Consider the following 16,582-nt stretch of genomic DNA (forward strand, 5'->3'; position numbering starts at 1 on the left):
AGAGTGACTCTGGGGACGCAGAGAAAAGCAGTCATGAACTATGGGATTGATGTTTTAAAATTTATTTCTTAAGTATACAGAAGCTCTCTATATATGTTGTTTTGTTACATGTCTTTATAGTATCAATCCACACTATTTGGGGAGAATTTTTATTTACCCAAACCAGGTCTAATCGGTACGTTATTCTGTGCAACCTGATGCCTGGTAGAAAATCCTACAAAAGACTAGTCTGCATTTCTAGGAGATTCTAAAGGGAGCAAACAACCGAGGCATGGTGACAAGTTACAAGCATAACTGAAAATGTATTTTATACTGGAGGCGAAGAGAGACTTCTTCCCAACACAGAAGGAGCCCTCCTCAAACACTGCGCGGCTTCGACAGCAACTCGGGGTTCTTCCCAGACGCAACCACTGCCCTCCCACCAATCTTTCTCCCTCCTCCCTCAACAGTATCTTTCCTGCAGCTCTTTGTTCTTCCATTCGACCAAGGAGCTCCTTGACAAACAGTTGCCACTTTGGGAAAGTAATCCTTTTGCCCCAACCACCTTTTGGTTCCCTTCAGCCAAGATCCACAGGAAGGCAGAGCAATTCCCAGAAGTCAGAACCAAAGGGGGAATGCTCAAAACGCAAGAGCAAGATACCTGGATGACATCAATGTGTACGTCTGCCTACCTAGCTGCTTAGGGATTTTTCTTTGCAGGATTCTATTTACTTGGATAGAATTTATGTGGTATTTGTTTTCTCTAGCACATGCAAGTAAACCCATTTGTCTTTTTAAAGAGATAATAAAATAGCAGATGTCTAAATAGCAGAATGATTATGCAACCCAGAGAATAGCCCCAAACTAAATCATGGTTTGAGACAGACACTCGTCAAGTCCATGTATGATGATCATAATGCCTACATAAATAGGCTGGACAGGAAATGTGAAAGGCGAGATTGCCTGATAGACTTTTAACAAGAGCCCTTGGTCAACTGGCCTATATCTTGGGGCTCACACCACAGAATGAAACACCGTCTCTTCTTTGCTTCCTGTGGCCAGGGTGAACAGATAATTTATCTTCTCAAATGGGGCATTTCAGAGAGCAGTAGAGATTAGGCCAGGGCAACTGTTGTCACCAGGTGAGTAAACTGGAGTACTGGGTCACTGAGCTTATAAGAACATTACATTCTGGGAGAGGTATCATTTGAGTTTGCCAAGGTCAAGACTAGCCCTGACGGAGGGTGGGGTCTGGAGTTTCCCTATTCGGCTAACCAAATGTTTTCAAAGAACACATTTCCACCAGATATTACACAGACAGGGAGCAAGGATAGAAAATGGAAACCTATGGCTCGAGCGCGGTTATGTACCAGAGCTGACGTGTACATCCAGTCCGCATGTGTGGAGGGTAAATGGGAGACCGAGATGAAGCAAATTAGGTCAGGGAGGCTCAGTCACCCGTGCAAGGGTGTTTGCTCTGAAGCGTTTCGGGGCTGCTTGCACCCAAGCTCTGAGTGTCCCTCACAGCTCTTTCCCGGGAAGCTGCCACCCTGAGACTGCTGGAGCCCCACTTGTGGTGAGTTTTGCTCATTAGCATCAGAGGTGACCCTGCAGACTCAGAAATGTTTCCTGGGGAGAGGGGAAAACATTGGAAGAAGGTTTACTCAGAAGGTTTCATTTTGGCTTTGGCAAACACATGCTGAGCAGTAGCGCTTTTGTGGCCAGGAGCTCCTTTTCACAAGGCCATGCAGGTACATAGATGGCAACACAGACAGCGCTTCTCCCTGGTCCCCTCTGTTAGAGCTACCAGTATCTAAATACAGGTGAGGGAAGGGCGGAGGCTTATGTGCTAGTGCAAGAGTCAACAAACTTGTTCTAAGAACACCGTAACTATTTTGAGCTGGGGGACATATGGTTCCTGTCACAACCACTCAGTTCTAGCTGGGCAGTGCACAGCAGCCAGAGAAAACTCATCAAAACGAACATGGCTGAGGCCCAAGAAAACCTTATTTATGGGCATTGACATTTGAAGACATATTGTGAGTCATGAAATAGTCTCATTTTGGCTTTAACAACCATGTAAACATGTGAAAACCTTTCCTAGCTCACAGACCACACAAAAACTGGATGGAGGCATCATGGGCTGACCTGGTTGGAGCGCCACAGATTTGAACTGAAGTCAGCATTTACAAGACTAAAACCCAAACCAAACTCACGGCCACCGGGTCTTCCCAAACTCTCAGGGACCCAGAGGGGAGTGTAGACCTGCCCTGGTGGGTTTCTGAGATTGTCAGTTTTCCCAGAGAAACAGCTAGTGGTTTTGAATGATTAACATTGCGGTTATCAGCCAAACCCTGCTAACAGAAGAAAGTCATCAAGGAAGTAGATTGTACAAGGTACATACTTAACTTGAAAACTGTGATCATATTGGACTGTTTTATGTCAGATGACTTTTGTAATGCCTATGAGAGAGAAACACCGCAGCCTGAACATCACCGCATTGTAAATTTCTGAATTGCCTGCGTCATACTCTTGCCGTTAGATGCTGGGCCGGAAAGACCAACACTGTGAGCCGGTCCCGGGACTGGGGCACAGTCACCAAACGGAGGGCTCTGGGAGGGGGGCCCCAGGCTACCTTCCTCGTGTGGACTTCCTCACGGAGAAATGATAACCTTTAAATAAGCTCTTGCACACAACGAGCACCACTCCCGCTGCTAACTTAACAACGAACATAACATTGATATGAATGAGAGACAGCCTGGCTTCCCTTTGAGAAGTTAGAAAAGAGTCATCCCTAACAACCTTGACACTGAGCTTTCACACCTTCAGTACATTTAGGATTCCCGAGTGGGGGGGTGGACAACTCTTTGGGGCTGAATTTGAACATGAGATTTTAATCTAAAACGATCTCCCAGAAGCCTAGGGGAACAAATCCGTTCTCGCTTATTAATGGATTAGCTCTGATCAGCAGACGAAATATCTGCGCCACAGGAGAAAGAAAGGCCCACTATCTTGCTAAGGTGCAACTAAGATCTCTGAGGCACATAATTGGCAAAATAGGAAAATACACAGAATTTCATAAAACATGTTAAGAGTAAACAAAGTCCCTTCCTGTTTTTCCCCTTCGAAGTTTAGAATGGCCCCAGCTTAAGTGCAAAGTTGGGGAGTGGGGGTGGAGTGGGGAGACAACAAAAAACACTGCAACCCTGTCTCTTGCAGGTGGATCAGAGTCCACAGGACCGCGATGCAGACAAGCATCTTCGTCTAGGCACGGGCAACTACGGCTTTTCTTTCAGCTTCAGGTCAATGCTGCATCGAGGGGCGGTTGGAAAAGAGAGAGAGATGACCATGAGACACATTTAATACTGATTTGGGCGGCATGTTTGCTGTTTTTCCTTCAAGGCTCAACTTAAAGATGAAACATGCAAAATTCCCAAAACACACACACACACATGCACGCGCGCGCGTGCACACACACACACAAATCCGGTAGGCTACAATCCTCTCCTGGTTGCCAAATCTTTCACAAAACTAGGGAATCCGTTTGTTTTTACAAAACTGATTCTGGAAGCACTTTATCTCATTGCAAAATGATCCAGGGAGGCAAAGGAGTCTTGTTAAGGCTCATTCCTCAAGTAGGCAGAGGGAAGGCGTATTATTACAGACTGAGAACAAGGGATCCGTTTTTAGCCAATGACCTCTTAGTGGTGAAAGTAAATTATCTACCTGAAATAAGTAAACCCTAATCAGTGCTAAATAGTAAGAAGCGCTAAAGAACTAGGCAAACTGCTGAATACACTCCATATTTTCTAGGAGTTTCAAGGGCCAGTTTACCTTAATGAGATGCCTTCTTCTCACCAATGAAAAGTTGGTGTTCCTAAGATGCTTACTGGGCTTCTGTGAGGAATAGGTTAAAACTTCCTTAGCCCTTAGTGAACTATATCCAGTAACTCCTTGGCTCCTCCATCAGGCAGGAAAAAAGTGGACAGTTAAAGGAAGTATTTCAGTTATCGGAGAAAAAGAAATGTGATGGGTTTGAAAGAGGCAAGTGGGGGAGTTTCTGGGTTTTCGCTCATCTTTGGCAGCCTGAGCCTAAGGCTGCTTTTGGAAGTTAGACTGTGTTTGCTTGTGGAATGTCCTGCCGCTGAACAGTGTTTTTTATAGGAATTTTGAGAATTCATTGGTGACCTGCCTGCCCATCCAGTTTGTAGCTGTTAAGTATCTCTCCTTTGAAAGACCCTTCGGCAATCCCACCACTTCTACTGCTATATCTATACCACGCAGCATCCTACCCACCTCCCCGTTTGCTTAGGATTAAGACTAAAGTGTTTTTAATTTTGTATACAGTGAATTATCAGGAAAGGATAACTGTTAGCATTCTTAGTAGGCTGGTGTTTCTTGAAATGGGAACATTATTTATCTGCCTAATCCCCGCCCTGGCAATAATCTTTCCTCCTGTGGAAGCCCTCAGACCGCGGCCATCCTGAGTATGGAAAGGGGGCAAGGTTATCATGAACGCTACCTGCTCTCTCGCTTGCACTTTAATGCATCAAGATCTGATTTGTTTTCTGTAGAGTTTTATTACATAAGCATTCTTTTTCTATCTATCCACTGTGGCCCTTCAGCCTTTTGACAATATAGTGGAGAACCAATCATCCCACTTGATCTTGTTTCTGCTTCTAAAATGTATTGTTTAAGTTGGTGATTGATGTTTATTTCTCTCCACCATGGCGTCAGCTTAGTCTCTCTCACACACCGGGAGAATATTTTCTAATTCCAAATTGGGGACACATTGTCTGAACAGCAGGGTGTGGGTAAGAGTATCTGAAAGCAGCTTGTGAAGATTCCGGTGCATGCTCATGTGGCTGTCACCAACTTGGCCACTGATAAAGCACCTGAAACAATATTTAGGCCATAGTTTATTTTGGCGTAGTGGTTATGTATTGGGCTGGCACACACTAGGACACCGGTTCAAAGCCACCAGCCAGCTCCTCGGGAGAAAAACAAGGTTTTCTACTCCCATAAAGAGGTACAGTCTTGGAAACTCACAGGGGGCAGTTCTACCCTGTCCTAGAGGGTCACGGTGAATCATAATTGACTCGATGGGACAGTGGATTTTACTTTTCGAAAACCTTCCAGGGTCTAATTTATCTCTTCAGTTTTAGATAAACAAAAAAACTGAAAGACTGAAACCTGCTTATTCAGTTTATTGAAGAAGCAAGAGACAGCCCCAAGTAGCCCTTTTCTGATTAATATCGGAATCAGTGCTAAGGATTAATTTTTGAAAGAACAAGTGCCTCATGGAATCAATGAAGTTACTAACAATGGTATCCCTTTAAGCCTCTTCAAACAAATCAACCTCCCCTTACATCATATACGTGGCTGTTGGTGTTTTTTTTAAGTTTTAGAACATTAATGAATGAAGAACATCCAAATTTTAAAAATACAGGAAACAGACACCCTAGGACACATTTTAAAGGCGTCCTTTCTAGAGTGATAGCTTACTTTGACTCAGAATTGGACATTGTGCGAGCAGATGGGTTTTGTTTCCTGTGAGCAGCTGTCCCTGCATCTTACTACAGGCCGTTTCTTCCCCTGCCCTGGGATGACTGTTCCCCACACTTCACAGTGAGTCTGGTACTACTGTTTAAAGGGAGAATAGTGACGGGTACAAGCTTGTGTGTTTTCGGTAAGAAGAGGCGAGACAGACTATGGGAACTGATGAATGGCTGCAGGGTTTGTTTGGCGTCTGTCACTGTAAAGAAGAAGCGGTGAGAATCGAGCAGAGCTGCCTCGGCTCTATGGAAATGGAGAGATCTCTGAGTTTGACCCAACTCAACAGTAAGAGGGTTTGGCTACTCTAGGATTATCACAACCTTTTCTCTACTTTTGCTCTGATGGCGCCCTTTGATCGAAGTCATTTTGCGACTTTTCTATTCTTCAATATTACTTTTAAAAATCAGTTGATGACAAGTCCATTTCAACTCATGGTGACCCAGCGTGTGGGAGTCGAACTGTGTTCTCTTCTAACGTGGGAAGTAAAACCAACAATTTGCAGCATCCCGCTCTCTCCCAGCCTGAAACCCTGGAATGAGCCCCAACAAGAAGCCGTGTTTTGCCCTCTCCCAACCCTGTTCACAGATCAGGAACAACACAGATAAGGCAGGCAAAGGAGTGGGTAAACCCAAAGATGCAGCAGCAGCAGCAGCAATGGCGATAGGCCCATGGGTGCTGCGGGGAGGACATGGCAGGCTGAGCAGCTCTTTCACTGCAGGCCCAGGATTCTTCTCACGGGGGCGCTATTTCCCCAGGGGAGAAAATGATTTACACAGCAAAGATGGGCACAAGTGGATTTTGTTTCTTTGGCAGAGGTATTTTTGCTTTGCAGAATTTTCATGTGGCAATTTGCCTGAAACAATTGTTTATCTAAAGCATGGGCTTTCGGAAAACAGAAGCCCTTAAAGTCTTGGTTCTTTGAGAATATTTCAGTTGGAGTCAATCTATCTTCCTGTTTCCATGCTTCAACGTCACTGGAGCTGTCCAGTGGACTCTCATTTTCCACCTGCACTGCTCTCGAGGCCTTGCGATCACAAGTGTGATGATAGTGGATGCATTTAAACTCTATGTGTGCCTTCCTCTGCATCCCTCACCACCGAGAAATGCTCCGTAACTCTGCTACCAGCAAATGGATTCGGACTCACAGCAATGGGAACTGCCCTCCAAAGGTTCTCAGTGGCTCACTTTCCAGGTCGTTCTTCTGCGGTGCCTCGGATGGATTTGAACCTCTGATCTTTTGCTTAGCAGCCAACCATCTTCAGCATTTGAAACACCCAGGGATACCTCAATTCCAAATGAGAGTGTCTGACTAGATAATGAAATTCCTCTGGTAACCAGAATATCTCCTTTGACAGACTTGCTGAGGACTGAACTCTGTTCCCAGAGGTGAGTGGTCGTGCTATCTTTAGTGGAAGGAGCCCTGGTGGCAGAGTGAGTGATGAGTTGGACAGTTCATCTCAAAGTCAGCTACTCAAGTTCAACAGCCACACCTTGGGGGAAAGATGGCGGTTTCTACTCCCATAAAGAGTTACGGTCTTGCAAAGTCACAGAGGCAGTTCTACCCGGCCCACTGTGGGTGTCTGAGACCATACCCTTTACAGGAGTAGAAAGCCTCATCTTTCTTCCATGGAGTGGACAGCGGTTTCAAAGTGTTAACCTTGTGGCTACTGGCCCAAAGTGCAATCCACTGCACCCTGTAACTCAGAAGCAAAGTTACAGTCCTCTAGCCCAAGTATTCTTACCCTCGGACTGTAATATTTTCCACCGGATCTGTGGTTTGGAGACATGAGTAGAAAGCCACAAAGTCAGGAAGACTTTGAGCGGCTAATTTCAGGAATGGAAAGTGTAAAGCTGAGCATCTTAGATGGTGTTTACCCAGTCCCCAATGGTTGTTTTCCCCCTTTCACAGCCCAGCCATACAACACCATACTCTACAAAATAGCGCTACTGATGGTGGATTCTTACTCCTTCTCCATAGAAGACATTTCTGGATCATTGTAAAGGCAGCTAGTTCTGAGTGCAAGGGAAAAACAGGAAGCAGTAAACATTTCTCCACCGTTAATGCTTTGTAAACACAACAGGTATGGGGGAGTTTCCAGCTGTTTCATGTGGGACCATGGTCGACATTAAACAAATCTGTACCTGAACCCTCCAAATAACAGATGATAAAATTAAGTGGGGATTTTCCCCATCAGTTTGGGAAGACAGTAATTAACTGTAATTTGGAGACACAAAAGGGGGCATTAAAAACCACCCGGCACCTCTAGGGAGCTCCTCTGCTCTTTTTTCTTTCTTTCAACTCTCAGCCCTATTCCAGAGTACAGTGTTACAAACTTCTATTTATCTCAAATAATACAACATTTTACATACAGAGGAAGGTCCCTCCCAAGAACCCTACCTGTATTTTTACAAAAGCACTGCAAATTTCCACTTTTCAAAAGGAGGAGCAGTTTTGTAAGGTGCTGAAAGAAACCCCCCAAACCCCAAACTCCAGGGTCAGTTTTCCTTATAGTTTTGACAGGAAACTGCCGTTTCTCACCCCTTCGTCCAACCCAGCTGGGTTCAGGTAACACAACCGAGGCCTAACATGCACCTCAGCTGGATGCACCCCTAAAGAAAACACGCGCCCATATACAACACTGAAAGGGAGGCTTTGTTGATGGGGTACTAGCTGTTTTTAATATTCCATATTGGTGGTTTCCTGTGTTAGCATATTTCAAACTTGCTTTATATTTCTTCTCCTTTAATACTAAATATACTTCCAAGTTTTACTGCTTCTCTTTGTTAATATTTCATTGTTGGGAACATACACTATCCAAAGGAATTTGATGACCCCTTTTAAAAACACGTAGAAACGTGTGGGCGCCTTGCGTAATAGGATTACCTTGACAGGCTAATCTATCTGTCTGCACACAAGGCTACGGCACGAAGCTGAATAACGGAGAAGAGCCATCTTTCTGGACAGGCAGAAAGCTTCTCCACCCTTCTCACTGGTGGTCTGGCCTTTTATGGAGAGTATTTGGCAACTCTAACAAACGGAACAGTCAAGTAAGTGTTGACAGGAAAAACCTAGCAAAACTGGAATCGAATCCTGAGGGGGAACTCTTCCAAACTAGACTTTCTGCTTTTTAAATTTGAGCAATCTTCCAAAGAAAACAGCAATTTGCAAATCCTTTAATACTGTCGCTCCAAAGGTGGTACCAGATGGGTGCAACATAAAGATAGTGCTATGTTCGCTCTGCATTTTATTTCCTGTGCCAAGGGAACTTTTTTTCCTAACAGTTTTATTGGCACATAATTTACATATCATAGAATTCAATAGTTCAACATTTTTAAGGAAGCAAAAGGCCTGGTGAGCTAATCATCACCTGGAAGTCGGTTCTTGGCGATGGCCCCATGTATGTGTGCTGCGTGTGCAGGATCAGGCTGAAAAACACGCTAGGGCATAAAGCAAAACAAGCCTCCGGGTTCCTTTCTCGACAAAGTGTGTGCTTATCTTTGCATCCACTCAGCTTGAAGCTTCCTAATCGGGGTCAAATGGAAAGTCAGGGCATATTTGCTCATGGAATGAGGGCTTTCGGGCCTCTCGAATCTAATCATTTAAGAGGGCAAGTAAAAAAATAGTGCTACAAGATCACGGACACCTTTATGAAGCACACACTTCAGAATATGAAGCTACTGTGTCTTGACATAGCCCACGACTCTGGGCCCGTCTACGCCGAAGACGGTGTTTCCATCTCGCGAGGCTTCCGCACAAAGAATTCTTTCTGCTCTCTTTGATGGACCTCAAACCAATGGGAGTTTGGCCATCTTCAAGGGACTCAGTCCTGTTCCTGGAAAACATTCTTTGAATTTTGGGGACAGGAAGCTGTCTGGGCAAGATCAGGGCAGTAGAGTGGATGTGGTAAGTTTTCCAAATTAAAATCCAAATCCCTGGAAGAACGCACAGTTACATTATTGTGATGAGCAAAAAAAAAACCCTAAAACCCTGTAGGTGCAACTTTCCTGGACTTTTCTTCACCAGTGCAAGCTTCAGATTTCTCAACCATTCTTCCTAGTAACTGCCCATGATTGTCCTGCGTCCTTTGAGGAACTCTATCAAGATGAATTCCCCAACAGAGGTGCCATACCCTTCTGAGCCTTCAGTTTAACTGATTCAGTAAATCAGTGGAAAGCCACTGTCTTGATTGGACTTTGTTCCCTGGATCATACGTAAATCCAAGACTTGTTGCCAATTTATTCTGTAAAATCATTCTCATTCGCTTTGATCTGATTAAAAAAAAGCAAACCTTTGGGCAAGTTGATCGCCACAGAATGTTTGGCGCCATTTGAGATGTTCACTCAAAACTGAAAATTCCAATTCGAGCGAGATCCGAGCTTCAGTCACTGTCACATCAGTGTTAACTCTGTAGTTTTCTTCGCCCAGGTAAAGCCGGCCAGTCTCATCATCTGCCGAGGTTCACCGTCTTCCCTCTCGCAGCTCATCTGTGAGGTCTTCCCACCCTGCCTTAAGATGTGTGGTCCATGTAAAAACTGTTATTTTATGTGGCACAGCAGTCTTGTAAACTTGTTACAAAGTTTCAAATTTTTTATTATTAGTCCTGACCTCAAAATATTTTTTCCATGCATCAAAAGATATTCATTTTTTGGAAGAGAGATCTGGACGCAGCCATTCTCTGATCACAGAGACATGGCTTATCACATTTTGTTTGGAGTAAACCTTTGCATGTATGAACTCAACCCTAGTAGCAATATATTTTTCAGTTTGCTGTCATATCGGCAGCGATGTTTTCAGAAGTAAAATCCATAATATATTTGAGAGCTTCAAAAATCATATGGAATAATTTCATTAATTTTTAATTGCATTTCTGCACAAAGCCCCTTCCTATGGATAAAGTACTGTGAGCCACTTCAGAGCTGAAAGTGCGTTGAGGAAATGTTAGTTGCTGTCATGGTGGGGTACATGGCATTTAAGCCATCTGTGGGGTCAGCAAAATGGAATTCTTTCTCTTTCTGCATCATCCAATGTGCAAATATATTTCCACTCCGCATCCTCATATCTTTCTGTTGAGTCAGCTCCCAAATCCTGGTGACCCCAGGCACAATGGGATGGCATCACTGGGATCCAGCTAGGATTTTTCCTGGCTGATTTTTCAGACGTAGACTGGCAGGCTTCTCCGTCTAGCCTCTCATAGTCCAAAAGCTCCACTGAAACTTGCTCAGCATCATAACAACACTGAAGCTTCTACTGACAGATGGGTGATAGCTGTGATTGAGGTGCACTGGCTGAGGATCAAACCTGGGTTTCCTGCATGGAAGGTGAGAAGTTTACCCTAGATCCACCACTTCCCCATACAGATCACGCTCCCAATAAAAGAGAGAAAGCATCCCCAGGCAGGTGGCTTAGTCACGGACCTCACAGACAAAAGCATAGTCTCCTTAGATAAACTTAACTAGTTTTACCCAGTTCTTAGTTTAAGGACTTGACGGCAGTGGGTTTGGTTTTGGTTTACTTGAATGCAGTGATTCTGAAAGGATGAACATCCTGAGACTGAGCCCAGTAGCATCAGCATCATCAGCATTCGAATCAGCATCACTGGGAAGTTGTTGGAAGTATTGGTTCTCAGGCCCCACGTTGGGTTTCTGGATCGGACAGTTGAAGGACAAGGCCAAAGTTTCCACGAGATAGTGTGTTAAAATAAGCACTCCTCGTGGTTTTGACGTCTGAGCGCCTCTCCTCAACAGGATCTGGTCTTACTCTTACCACGGTCATGAATGGAGCAGCAGAACTTGAGCATCTACAGGCAGGAACAGGGTGGTTCCTTTAGAACAGAGACCATTTAGCTATTGGCATAGGGTGAGGCTGAGAGGATGACTGTGTAGGACAATAGAAGGAACAAAATGGTGAATAAATAACTGAAAACAACACAACTAAACAAAAAAATGAGAGCTGTTTTAATAAAGTAGACAAGCAGGAAGACAATACACAGGGAAGGGAAAAGAAAATTTTAAAGAAGGCAAGATTTCATGGTAAATGAAAAAAAGCATGACAATATGACTTTATGATGGGTTGGTTGAAAAATTACTGATGTCCTCTCGCCCCAACCCATTTCTTTGTCATGAATTCAAACAAACAAATGAAAAACTCACTGCAATCCTCTTAATTCTGACTCGTGGCAACCCTATAGGGCAAGCTGGAACCGCCTCCAAGTTCTGAGACTGAACTCTTGATGGGAGAGAAGGCTGCGTCTTTCTCCCGAGCAGCGGCTGGTCCTTTGGAAGTGCTCATCGCAAAAAGTCCGCAGTCCAACCTACAACCACTGTGCCTCCAGGCCCCTAGAATATAATCGTTTAACATCGTGCTACCAAACAGAACCGGAACCAGAAGCGCATGGACATCTCTCTCTGGGAAATCGCATGACTACATCTGCACTCATCCTAGTGCAGAGAAACGCTACAGGTGTGGGTCACGCCAGCATTTCTTTCCTTTGTTCTCAATACGTTCCTTATCCCCACGACTTTCTGTCTGTAACAGTTGTGTCCGAGACTGAGATAAGTCGGTTGAAGCAGATACTGGTATTTAGTTGTTTGCGGTTGTTAAGGACCACGGAGGCGGTTCCGACTCATCGTGACCCTTCGCACAACAGGACAAGACTCCGCCCGGGCCTGCGCCACCCTCCCAACTGTCCTCATGCTTCCGCTCGTCGTCGTGGCCACTGTGCCAGTCCATCCGTTGGGGTCTTCCTCTTTCTGACCACCCCTCACTTCACCAAGCTTGGTGTCCTTCTCCAGGGACTGGCCTCTCTTGACAACATGTCCAACGGACATGCCTCTCGGGGCATTCTGGCTGTTGCACCACCGAGACAGAACTGTTTGTCCTTTCTTCCTTTATTTATCTTAATGAATCATTTTATGGGGGGCTCTTACAGCTCTTGTAACAATCCACGCACCAAATGTATGCAGCATATTTGTAGATATGAGAACCGTTTGCTCTCTGGGCAGTCCATGGTACTTCCAATAATCTTCGCCAACACCATATAGTTCAAATATTGAGCTACATTAATCTAAATGGTTGCTAGTTATCTTGAAAGAAAGTAAAAGACAGGAATAGTATAACAATGGATTATGCTGATGTTAAACTTTCTAAAGCAAAAGTCTTTCATTTTTAATTCACAATATCTACATGACAGGCAAGTAACTTCACAGGCTACCTCCATAAAAAATGTGCAGTGGGGGAAAATGACTTAAATGAATTGTTTCAATGGAAGATTTGGCATTTCTAGCTATGCAGAATAATCTCAATAATTTCTATGCTATTTATTTGGAATTTGTAGCTGTTTGGACATTGTCCAGACATTCTGCTTATATAATATCTATGAAATGGAAGCTGCTTATAAGAAGTAACAGTGTATGCAATATGTAAAATGGGAAGGAAGTGTAACTACTTCATACAGCAATCTTTCCAAACGGCCCTTATCTACATTTAAGATAGCATGTCAGACATTTAGGGATAAGAAACTGTTGGGTGTTCTTTCAGAACAATGCTGGGCTGATTCCCTAATGCAATTTTACAGCTCTGTAGCAATAGCGGCCAACCTTCACTTTTTGTCCAGTAGAGATGCAAATCATTTCTCTGCAGTGGGAAAGGTACCTACAAGGTAACTACAGTTTATTGCCCTGCTTTGGGTCTAATCTAAGAATTTTATGATAGCTCTATTTTAATTTGCTTTCTGAACTAGTTTTAGTGGTTTACTGATTTCTCACTCAATTATGAGTTGCATTAGAATATTAACATGCACTCATTTTATACTTTCATTGAGAGTTATGATTTTGCCTTTTAGAAGATGATGCTTTAGTCATAGTGAATAATATTTTTTCTATTTATTAAATAGCTCGGAGGATGATAGTTAAATAATATTGCCAAACCATTAAGTAAGGACATTTTTTTCATCTTGTAAAGCCATGGAATTGATTCTGCAAACACATTGCAAATTGCAACGAGCCCTCATTTCTCCCCATGAGAACACATTTATATCGTTTGAAGCCTCACTAAGCTGAATGATCATCTCCATGCCATACCTTAGGTGTTCTTCCGTGGGGGCCTAAAATCTTACTTCAACAAAAGGAAGCAAGAGCAACAAATGCGTTCCTCGGAAGCACCAAGACCTCAGAGAAGAAATAGATCAAGTGAGAATAACGATGAAACCACCAGCAGGGAATTCGCGGGAATGTGGACACACTGGGAAACACCAAACCAGCTTCACACAACGAATGGGTCGAGATTGTTACACGGGCATCCAATTCGCTGCATACGCTTTCACAGAAAACACAATTATATATATCTATATTAACACAAGTTGCATCCATCGGAGAGAAAGGGAATTTTGACAGTGCGGCTTCATCAGCAGGAGACAGAGACACAACACCAGACATGCAGTTTCTGCCAGTTCCTTCTGGAAATGCAAGCTACCGTCATGCCAGCGGCTAATAAAAACTGTCGTACTTAGCTGCTTCGGAGGCCTCCCTCAGTTCTTCGTCCAGTCTGCACAAGCAAACATTAGCGTCATAGAAAAGAAACAAAGCAAGCAGCGTGTGAGAGTCCCCAGCAAAGCAAAGCCAAACCAGCTGGAAGTGTAGTATGCGTGGAGAACCCACCCTCCGCAGCCATGGGGTCACGCCTTGATGAGATCTGGGGCCATTTACTCCCATTCAGAGTTTGTCTACTGGTTAGCTCATACATTCCTTCATTAGAAAGCTACAAAAGTCGCAGAAACATGCCAAGTAAAGCTGAGAACCTCCACACCCCTCGGTTGGGGACAACTAAAATTAGCTTGCAGCCCGGCCAAATCAGGAATGGGTCAGGTTCAGGAGGGTTCAGTTGCAAATCAGGTTGACCTCAACCGCTTTCGACAAGACAAAGGCTAGGGTGGCCAACAGAGACTGACACGGGGCCGCCGACTGGGAGCGTGTTGAGGTCACCCACGAGTGAAACACTGGGTACACACACACACAGGGGTCCAGGTGAATTGAAGATCAGGCGAGATTACCTCACAGCTCTCTTAAAAGATTTCTCTTCATCGTACCTTATGAGATAAAAAAAAGGATGTAGTGAGGAAAGCGAGCGAACATACGTAGAAAATGAGAGGTGACTGTTTCAAAGAACAGCCTTGCATGAGAGAAAAAGCTCACCCACATGATGATCAGATTGCCTCGGCGGGAAATCTGATGCGATCAGTGGTGTATAAATTGCTGAGTGTGGGTCATGGGAAGCAAGGTTTCCTTCCATCCAGCCCCTTTTATGACAGACTCCAACCTGGCTGAATAATGTACCTGGCCAAGGTGAGAGCCTGTGAAGCTGATTTACCAACAGGAAGGAGCCAGGGCTGGTTTCAATTTAAAAGTCGCATGATGTGAAAATGACGTGAAGAAGTGTCAGTAAGAAAAATGGCTGAAAAGATGTCCAGAAGAAGTGGATCAAGGATGGGAAAAAACACGGACACTTGGGGAGAGGACGCGAAACTTTAAATGATCTCCTCTGGAGGACGGTACACATATGCTGCCTAACATCTGTTCGAGGAGTGTGCCACGGCATATATGTAATACCACAAATGTACTGCATAGATGTACCATCAAGAACCTTGGAAGCCCAGGACGTTATGGGTTTGGCTGCGAATCATACGGCCAACAATTTGAAGCCACTGGGCATTTGAAGGGAGAAAAATGAGGCTTTCCACGCCTGTAAAGATTTACAGCAGCAGAAGCCCAAAGGGACAGGTCTAGCCTGTCCTGGAGGGTCGCTGTAGGTCAGAATGGATTGTGCAGTGAGCCGCGTTTGGTTTGGAATAGGCACCATAGGTTTTGGTGGTAGCTTAAAGAGAAAGGAGCTCTTCATTCATGATCTTTCCCCTAATGGCTTCGAAGACCCTGAGCTCCGGGATGGGCCCCAATCCCCTCAGTGCCTCCTCTTCTTGGTTTGGTTGACTTGCCCCCTGACTGGGCAGCCAGCCTTTCATGCTCTCAGGGCAGTGCCCCAGATATGGGGGCACTGGCGATCCCAAGGCTAGTATCCGGTATCGGGAGTACAGCTCTATCGGGAATACAGTTCTTGGGCTTTGTCTGGAGGGCTCACCTACGGTTTTAATACAATAGGCTTCACAGATGCACAGGGACTGTAACAATACGAGGCTCATACAACATCTAAACCGAGTAACATTCTGTTTCACAGAACTTATCACAGATGCTAAACCATGCACATCGGTATTTCTAAATGGAATCTTCCCTCTTGAAGAGAGTTTACCCAAATGCAGCCCTTGAAAATGTATATGTCTGGATAGATGAGTTTCCAGTTAAATGTCTCATATGAGGATAAGCGTCTATAAGAACAAGATCATGACACATAATGTTTTGGATGGCCCATTTTGTGCCACGTGACTTTCTAAATGGCTTCTATGAGGGAGCTTCAAAAAGTTTGTGGGAAACTGGAATGATAAGAGAAGGGAATTTTTCCATGAACGTTTTCAGTCTCCACCCCCATTCTCCTTCAGGCCTCAAGACAATTCCATGTGTGCATTAGTTCCCCGTTGTACAGATGCTAAACCTGAGACTCAGAGAGTTTGAATAGGTTGCCTAATAATTTTATTACAAAGTCTCAGAAACATTAAGAGGTAGGAGAGAAGGGTCCAGTCTAATACTCGAAAGCCCCTTCTCCTTCTTCTTGGCTCAATTACCTCCAACACCACACCCCAGAAAGTATTACAGTCTTTGCCTGCAAAGTGTCCCACGCTCATTTCCATTGGGAGACAGAATGACCTTGCTGTTGTTTGCAAAGGGAGGCAGCATTCGAGTAAGAGGGAGTTTCCTTGTTCTTAGAATCGTAAACCAGATGCTGTTTAGTCAGTCTGACATATGGCAACTCTCTGTGTATCAGAGGAGAACCATGCTCCCTAGTGGGTTCAAGGGCAATTCAGTTGAGCCAACTGATCACTGAGTGCCCGGTGACTACTGTGGGTTTGTGATGGCTTTTGGTATCTACCGTGTTTCCCTGAAA

The 16,582-nt window shown here is 44.5% G+C and overlaps 1 protein-coding gene across 10 annotated transcripts in view; it reads right to left on the minus strand.

Annotated features, from left to right (window-relative positions):
* Positions 1–46: 46 nt before the first annotated feature.
* The window catches only part of PRUNE2 (prune homolog 2 with BCH domain), a 105,144-nt gene continuing 88,608 nt past the window's right edge, over positions 47–16,582 (minus strand). For 2 of the 10 annotated variants that reach the window (XM_045288602.1, XM_045288601.1), the window contains 4 exons: positions 14,583–14,618; positions 14,039–14,077; positions 7,501–7,548; positions 47–3,288 (listed from right to left, as the gene is read on the minus strand). In XM_045288602.1, the coding sequence (XP_045144537.1) occupies positions 3,258–3,288; positions 7,501–7,548; positions 14,039–14,077; positions 14,583–14,618 (154 nt within the window). In that variant the 3' untranslated portion in view covers positions 47–3,257. The remainder of the gene's footprint in view (positions 3,289–7,500; positions 7,549–14,038; positions 14,078–14,582; positions 14,619–16,582) is intronic. The other 8 variants (XM_045288605.1, XM_045288603.1, XM_045288604.1 and 5 more) reach the window with 7 other exon arrangements.

Source organism: Echinops telfairi, unplaced genomic scaffold, assembly GCF_000313985.2.
Source record: "Echinops telfairi isolate 266 unplaced genomic scaffold, ASM31398v2 ScPeMD7_22;HRSCAF=79, whole genome shotgun sequence".
In the NCBI taxonomy this organism is placed as follows: domain Eukaryota; kingdom Metazoa; phylum Chordata; class Mammalia; order Afrosoricida; family Tenrecidae; genus Echinops; species Echinops telfairi.